This window comes from Henckelia pumila, chromosome 3 (genome assembly GCF_033568475.1).
Source record: "Henckelia pumila isolate YLH828 chromosome 3, ASM3356847v2, whole genome shotgun sequence".
Classification (NCBI taxonomy): domain Eukaryota; kingdom Viridiplantae; phylum Streptophyta; class Magnoliopsida; order Lamiales; family Gesneriaceae; genus Henckelia; species Henckelia pumila.
In genome coordinates, this window is record NC_133122.1 from 541,613 (window position 1) to 549,958 (window position 8,346).

At 39.2% G+C, this 8,346-nt stretch overlaps 2 protein-coding genes across 2 annotated transcripts; both read left to right on the top strand.

The window, feature by feature from the left end:
- The first annotated feature begins 3,912 nt into the window (after positions 1-3,912).
- On the top strand, positions 3,913-6,594 carry LOC140886382 (uncharacterized). Its single transcript, XM_073292936.1, has 3 exons — positions 3,913-5,017; positions 5,117-5,630; positions 6,027-6,594. Exons 1-3 carry the CDS (start codon positions 3,913-3,915, stop codon positions 6,592-6,594), a joined length of 2,187 nt encoding a protein of 728 aa, XP_073149037.1.
- A 265-nt stretch (positions 6,595-6,859) lies between these two features.
- LOC140886383 (uncharacterized) lies at positions 6,860-8,060 on the top strand. The gene is made up of 3 exons (XM_073292937.1): positions 6,860-7,147; positions 7,271-7,416; positions 7,802-8,060. Exons 1-3 carry the CDS (start codon positions 6,860-6,862, stop codon positions 8,058-8,060), a joined length of 693 nt encoding a protein of 230 aa, XP_073149038.1.
- The last annotated feature ends 286 nt before the right edge of the window (positions 8,061-8,346 follow it).

Consider the following 8,346-nt stretch of genomic DNA (forward strand, 5'->3'; position numbering starts at 1 on the left):
TTCCCTCGAAGCTAACCATGCCTCTTCTGACTTGGTCCTGCCCCACCTGTTGCCAAGTACACATACAAAACAAAGCAACAGCCGGATAACCGGTGAGAAAGATAATCTCAGTAAAAAGCAACATATCAAATAATAAATAAACAACATGCTATCAAGACAACATATTCAAGTCAAGGTTAATGATATGCATGTCTTTAAAAACCAGGATATCGATTCTGATAAACAAGGGATTGCTGCAGTGCTTTTGGGATCCCGAGGATGAGATCACATAACGACTCACCGACTCTCCCAATCGAGGTGGTGCCACGTATCCCACTCCTCTAGACTTTGAGCAACTATAATGAGTATTCTAGCACCAGGCGAAACGACTACGACCCAGGCCACTCAATCATAGTTCCCAAACGTCTAAACAAAAAGGGCGTTTCTGCCCGCTGAAAGCAAGATTGGCTCAAGATGAATGCATAACAGAAACATAAACATAAGCCACATAACAAAAGTCCAAGAAATCAACAAGACGCAAGTTCTTCATGCTAGAACAAGCGTACAACAAGTATGTTATTTAAAAAGGGAAACTCAAGAACTAAGCTATCTCGAGTATGCTATCCCGCTACGATGACTGCTTTTACCTTTCAAGGCAGTAGTTCCAACTTCTGGAAAGCTACAACAAAAGATTGTATCAACAACTATACAACCTAAACAACAATCAATGGTTCATGGAAATCTCTTTACCATTCTTCTTCCAACTCTCGACGATCAAATGCTTCTAACACAGGGCTCGACAACTCCAACGAATCTGTACGAATACAAGAGATGATTGATCAATAACCACGATCAACTTACAAGCCAAGTTCATAACTCAAAAACGGTTCGAAACTCCAAAACTCAAACCGACGGCATAATGGCTATAACTGAACAAACCGGCAATGCAGACAGTAGTTCAATATCAATATCAACTCAATTCAATGCTAATACAACAACAACAAGACAAACCCAACAAATCTCAAAACCATGATTTTCGAAAATAGCTTCCAAAAATCATAACAATTCCGAACGTCGCTCTAATTCAAAATTGACAGATAATAAACGATCAGAACTCCGCCAAGAACAACATACTAGAATCTAAATCGATTCTAAGAACCTCCGAAAAACAAAACATATCTGATCGGAGAAATACTTATGGTATAACGGAGTTCTCGCTGCTGTGATCACTAATCTGCCTTCAGAAATAATTTCCAACGGCCGGATCGAGCTCGGAAGGAAATCTGAAAGGTTGGAAAGGTTGGAGGCATCTTCAATGGAGGGAGACGGCTAAGGAGGAGAAGATGAAGACTTTCTCAAACAAATTCTAAGAGTAGATAATATATAAAATCCATAATTTGCATTTTAGTCCCTGAAATTTCCAAAATTTGCCAAAAAGACCCTGATTATGTTTATCTTACATTTAACAATTTTGATTAAGTAAATGATTCCAGGTAGAGTTCGATTCTGGACTCGCGGGACGAGGCTAACCTAGGAATGAGATAATAGAGTACATTTTTACGAGTATTTTAAGTATGATATTGTTACATTTTTTATAAACGAGTCAAAAAATAGCATTTTTATCAGACGAGTCGAGATGTGTTTCTTTGACTGCATTTTAAGCAATCAATACACGATGTGCATTAATTATGAAAACTACACTTAACAACCTTATACCCTACATGTTATTGATTCCCTTGGCATATTCTATCAGACTTCTTCATTATCCTCCTCTCCCTTACACGTTTTTCTCCTCCCCCTCACTATTCATCATCTCCTTCATCAAATCCTTCAAGATTCAAGTGAGTTTTTGGTACCAGTTTTTAGTTCGTCCAAGGTTTAGCTCGTCTCCAAGTTCCGGATCAACTCATCCTCCATTCAAGGCAAGTTTTTAAAGAATTTTAAACCACCATTCACGATATATCTATTTTGATAAGAAATTATGTGTGTTGATGAGTTTTATGCATGATTTTAAAGATTTGAGAAGCATAAAAGCATGAGGTTTATGATATCGTGATATGTAAGTCGTTCTTGTGAAATTCTTGATAAATAATGTGTGATGATAAATTCTTATGGTTTGGAGTTGGGAAAGGACTGATTTTGAAGGTGTGTGTTGAATTTTGAAGTGTTGAGTTAGTTTTAGTTAAAGCTTTGAAGCGTTGCATGTGTTGGGTTGTCTCGGATTAGCAATACTTGTTGCAATTTTGTGGATTACGTCTATTGTAATAATCCAAATGAGATGAGGCAAATTGTATTTGAAAGATAACTCATATAGCTACAACTTTCATGCTTTGAGTTTTGTCAAAATCATTCTATAAGATTGGCCAAAATTGCCCCGAAGTGTGTCAAGTGGTTTGAATATTCGGCAGTGACACATCTCGGGAGAATAAGCATAACGTTTTACTGAAATATCCAATTAAAGTGAGGGTTTCGGAATTTGAAATCTTAGATCAAGGGCTAAAACTTTTATGTTTACCATGTTTTGAAATTCTAGGTGCAAGAACTCTAAATATCAGTGTGAAGGCATAGCCACTGCAGTGCAGCAGAGCTGACAATGCGCAAGTATAGCGCCCCAACGCCTCTCTTCTAGCGCTGGAGCGCTGTAGCTTCGAATTAATTTTCTTAAGTTTTTTTTGAGTCCTTAATTCATGGTTATGATCTTTTAAGGCTTCTAAAATATATTTAAGAGTTTCTATGCAAAAAGTTTCAAGTTTTAAGTCAAGAACGAAAAGAACGACTTACGTGGACCGATTACGTTATGTGATGCATGTACATGTCTAAGTTTCTTTCATGAAACCTATGTTCAATATGAAAGTATGATTTTTATCATTTATTACATGCATGAAGTTATCGAGTAAAGTTTTATGTTCATGAAACAAAATTTAAGATGGAAATTATGATGTTTCAATGATGCTTCATGATGAATGAAATGATATGTTGATGAAATGAATAATGATGAAGCATGAATGAATTATGTTATGTTGAATTATGAAGATATAATATGTTGATGCATGAAAATATTTTGATGTCTTATGTGTCCTTGTGGTGGTAATACGGGAACGGTACTCCGGTTTGGGCTCCGGAGGGGCCCTCCCAAATACGGCTCAATGTACGGGTTAGGTCCTCCGGGATGAGCTCCGGAGGGGCCTCCGAAAATGAAAGAACGAATGTATTATTGTTGATCAACAAGAAAAGATGAATGTGCCCATTATGAAGGTTGCCACAATTTCGCATAATTCGTCACCAAATGATAAGCTTATGTTATGTTATGTTAAGTTTAAATGATTATTGAAATCTCATGATTTTTACTGCATACTCTTGCTAAGTCTTTAGACTCACTATACTTGAATGGTGCAGGTAATGAGGATGGCATTTATGCATATGTCAATGAGTTCAATGCCGGGCATGAAGAAGAGCAAGGAGTCGGACCGGCGGGCGATGCATGAGTGTGTTATGTGTTGAGAGTGTTTGTGTCAAGTTAATGAACTAAATGTTGTTATGTTGATTGAAGAAAATACGCTTTATGTTTCAAATTGTTATGATTTGGTTTGTAAACTATTCTGAAATGTTTTAAGTAAGGTTTGATGCATGCATACATCTTTCAAAAATTTTCTTTTCCGAACTAGTTTTAACGTCATGTTAGTTTGTAACATCTTCATCGGTTGAGGGTGTAGGACAGTTTGGTATCAGAGCAGTTCGCTCTGGGTTTTCTTGAAACACTCATGCATACTCGCCACGACTCCAACGCTCCGTCTTCATGTCTGTAAGTTATGTGTCTTATGTGATTATGTGTATGATAATGCGATGAGATATATGTATGCATGTTATATGTTAAAGTATATTCACGTTTTGAATCGTGACTGAGCGGTGTGGATAATATTGGACTTTAGGACTATGACATCACGTAGGGGAAACAACACCAACACCATCACCAATTCCGCAAACAACAACCATAGTGATTGCGGACCAGATAGTGAGAACAATCAAAACAACCAGTTTTTGGCGGGATTAACTGCTCTTCTTCAAGAGCAAAGCCGTGCTCAGGGAGCTCAAATCCAACAGTTGCTTCAAGCCCAGACAACTAATGCTGGAAATAACCATCCTACAGCTAATCAGAACCCTATCTACAAAAGGTTCTTAGAGTTGGGACCACCTGAGTTCAAAGGAGAGACTGATCCTTTGATAGCAGAACAATGGTTCCAAGCTATGGAGACTGATTTTGAATTCATGCAGATCACGGATGCGGATAGATTGAGATGTGCTACCTATATGTTCTGCAATGACGCTCATGTTTGGTGGAATGGAGCCAAAGCAGCGTTGAACCTAACTACCCTTACTTGGAATGGATTCAAGGATGTGTTCTACGGCAAATATTTCACAGTGAGCACCCAATCCCGGTTGGCCAGAGATTTTTTGGAAATCCGTCAAGGAAACATGTCGATTGCGGAGTATGTTAAGAAGTTTGAAAGGGGAAGATACTTTGTACAGATGATTTCTGGTGATCCTGCTGAAGAGTTGAAACATTTTACAGAAGGATTGAATGCCTTCATCAGAGAGGATGTTAGACTAAGTGGAGCGAAATATTACAAAGATGCGGTGGATCAGGCCATGCTATCCGAAAAGGACAGAAACGACATTATCCGAGAGTCACAGGAAAAAAGATCTAGTTATCAGAATCGGGACCAACAAGGAAATTCTAGCAGAAAGAGACCATACCAAGCCCCACCCCAACACCGACCATACCAACAGCAGCGGCCTCGACCTCAAGGGCAGAAACAATTGGCTCTACCAGCACCAAAATCGGCAATTGCACCAACAGCTTGTCAAAAATGTGGAAAAATTCACTCAGGTCAATGCATGGCAGGGACTGGAGTATGTTTCCTTTGCAAAAAGCCAGGGCACTATCGAAAAGATTGCCCTCAATCCAAAGAACCGGTAAGAGGACGAGTTTTTGCAATGGCACATGATCAAGTGGATTCAAATACAACTATAGTTATAGGTATGATTAATGTTTCCAGTAATCCCGCTCATGTCTTAATTGATACTGGATCTACACATTCATTCATATCTGTTGAATTTGTTAATAAATCGGGTTTAGTACCGGATAAGTCAATATCAGGATTTAGTATATCCTTGCCTTCAGAGGAAGAATTGAGTAGTGATTTGATTATCAGAGGATGCAGTGTACAAATGCAGAGTCACGAGTTACTTGCTGATCTTATTATCCTGAATATGTCTGATTTTGACGTGATATTTGGGATGGATTGGTTGTCTCGATACGAGGCTACTATAGACTGTAAACGAAGAACGGTTTCCTTGAAAACTAAGGATGGAGAACCTTTTCTATTCCATGCCACACCGAAACATAATTCATCTCTTTTAATTTCAGTGGGTAAGGCATGGCAACTGTTGAATAAAGGATGTGCAGGTTTCCTTGCAAGTGTCACTTGCGATCAAGAATTACCTCGGCCGAAACTTGAAGACGTCGAAGTAGTGAGAGATTTCCCAGAAGTATTTCCTGATGATATTGCAGGATTACCTCCAGCTAGGGAGGTAGAATTTGGAATTGAATTAATGCCTGGAACCCAACCAGTTTCCAAAGCACCATACAGGTTAGCACCGACTGAAATGAAGGAATTGAAGGAGAAACTACAAGAGCTACTCAATAAAGGCTTTATTAGACCGAGTGTATCGCCTTGGGGTGCACCGGTATTGTTTGTCAAGAAGAAAGATGGGTCTATGAGACTGTGCATCGATTATAGAGAGCTCAATCGAGTAACAGTGAAGAACAAATACCCACTTCCAAGGATAGATGATTTGTTTGATCAGTTACAAGGGGCAGCAGTGTTCTCCAAGATCGATTTGAGATCAGGTTATCACCAATTGAAGGTGAAAGACAAAGATATTCTTAAAACATCTTTCAGGACTCGTTATGGCCACTACGAGTTCTTAGTCATGCCGTTTGGAGTTACCAATGCACCGGCAGTGTTTATGGATCTTATGAACAGAGTGTTCCAGCCTTTTTTGGATCAGTTTGTCATAGTATTCATAGATGACATACTGATTTACTCTCGTAATTTCGATGAGCATCGTCAGCATCTAACTACAGTCTTGCAGGTTCTGAAAGAAAAACAATTGTTTGCTAAGTTCAGTAAGTGTGAATTTTGGCTGGAACAGATTGAATTTTTGGGTCACCTAGTTTCGGCTAAGGGAATAGAGGTTGATCCAGCAAATATAGAAGCAATTAAAAATTGGGTTACCCCAAAGAATGCTACAGAGGTACGAAGTTTCTTGGGATTAGCGGGTTACTATACGAGATTCATTCAGGATTTCTCCAAGATAGCGCTGCCACTAACGTCATTAACTCGCAAAAGTGTGAAGTTTGAATGGTCTAATCAGTGTGAGAAAAGCTTTTTAGTGTTGAAGAAAAAGTTGATGACATCACCAGTACTAGCCATACCAGAAGGCATAGGTCGATTCATAATTTATACAGATGCTTCCAAGAGTGGATTAGGGGCTGTCCTGATGCAAGATGGAAGTAATAGCATATGCTTCACGACAGTTGAAGATTCATGAAAAGAATTACCCTACCCATGACCTCGAATTGGCAGCAGTTGTCTTCGCACTGAAACTGTGGAGACATTACCTTTATGGTGAGAAGTGTCAGATTTTTACCGATCATAAAAGTCTGAAGTACTTCTTCACACAGAAGGAGTTGAACATGAGGCAGAGAAGATGGCTTGAATTGGTGAAAGATTATGACTGTGACATTAGCTACCATCCGGGTAAAACTAATGTAGTAGCAGATGCTTTGAGTCGTAAATATGCAACTTTGAATAGAATGACAACTCAACAAGAGTTGATTGTAGATTTTGAACGACTCAGATTGGAAGTAGTTGAGACAATGGAAGTTTGTGCCTTATCAACCTTAACAATGGTTCCAAGTTTGCTCGACAAGATTCGAACAGGGCAGGCTTCAGACCAGCAATTATTAACTTGGAAACTTAAAGATGAAGCAAAAGGGGGTGCATTGTATACGGTTAAGGATGGGGTCGTGCATCACAAAGGGCGAATGTGGGTACCGGCAGTAAATTCACTGAGGGAAGATGTGATGACTGAGGCTCACATGGTACCATATTCTATTCATCCAGGGAGTACAAAGATGTTCAAGGATTTACAGATGCTATACTGGTGGCCAGGTATGAAGAAAGACATCTTTAAGTTTGTTAGCGAATGTTTGACATGTCAACAGGTGAAAGTTGAACATCAAAGGCCAGCAGGATTTCTGAAACCATTACATATTCCCACTTGGAAATGGGAAGATGCCACAATGGACTTTGTGATTGGACTACCAATTACACAACGAAGAATGAATTCAATATGGATAATAGTTGACAGGTTGACAAAGTCAGCTCACTTCTTACCAGTTAGAAACAACTTCTCGATGAATCAATATGCAGAGTTATATATTCGAGAGGTAGTTAGATTGCATGGAGTTCCAGCAAGGATAGTCTCTGAATCCTAGGTTTACTTCAAACTTTTGGAAGAGTTTACATCATGGATTGGGAACAAAGCTAGCTTTTAGTACAGCTTTTCACCCACAAACAGATGGACAATCTGAACGTGTAATTCAAATACTGGAGGATTTACTCAGGGCTTGCATGATTGACTTTGGAGGAAATTGGGAATCGAAGTTGCCTTTAGTGGAGTTCACCTACAACAATAATTATCAAGCTACTATTGGAATGGCTCCTTATGAGGCTTTGTATGGAAGAAAGTGTAGGACTCCTCTACATTGGGATGAGATTGGAGAGAGAGCTGTGTTGGGACCAAAAACAGTGCAACAGACAGTTGATATGATAGCAAAAATTAGAGACAAGATGTTGACAGCACAGAGCCGTCAGAAAAGCTATGCCGATCGGAGACGTAGGGAATTGGAGTTCCAGGTAGGTGATCACGTATTTTTGAAGGTTTCACCTTGGAAAGGAGTCTTAAGATTTGGGAAGAAAGGAAAGTTGAGCCCAAGATATATAGGACCTTAGATCCTAGACAAGGTTGGAACAAGAGCTTACCGAGTAGCATTGCCTCCAAACATGGAAGGTGTACAAAACATATTCCATATCTCGATGTTGAGAAAGTATATCTCAAATCCTTCCCATGTCATTCGCCACGATCCAGTTCTATGGACACCAGACTTGTCTTATGAAGAAATACCTATCCAAATTTTGGATACACAAGTCCAAAAGCTAAGAAACAAAGAGATCAAGATGGTAAAGGTCTTATGGCGCAATCAATTAGTGGAAGAGGCTACTTGGGAGACCGAACAAG

Coding starts and splice junctions, on each gene's coding strand:
- LOC140886383 (XM_073292937.1), top strand. CDS start 6,860: ATGACAACTCAACAAGAGTTGATTGTAGATTTTGAACGACTCAGATTG. Junction 7,148..7,270: donor TGATGACTGAGGCTCACATG/GTACCATATTCT, acceptor ACATGTCAACAG/GTGAAAGTTGAACATCAAAG. Junction 7,417..7,801: donor ATATGGATAATAGTTGACAG/GTTGACAAAGTC, acceptor AAGAAAGTGTAG/GACTCCTCTACATTGGGATG.
- LOC140886382 (XM_073292936.1), top strand. CDS start 3,913: ATGACATCACGTAGGGGAAACAACACCAACACCATCACCAATTCCGCA. Junction 5,018..5,116: donor AAATACAACTATAGTTATAG/GTATGATTAATG, acceptor AATCGGGTTTAG/TACCGGATAAGTCAATATCA. Junction 5,631..6,026: donor GTTTCCAAAGCACCATACAG/GTTAGCACCGAC, acceptor TCTTATGAACAG/AGTGTTCCAGCCTTTTTTGG.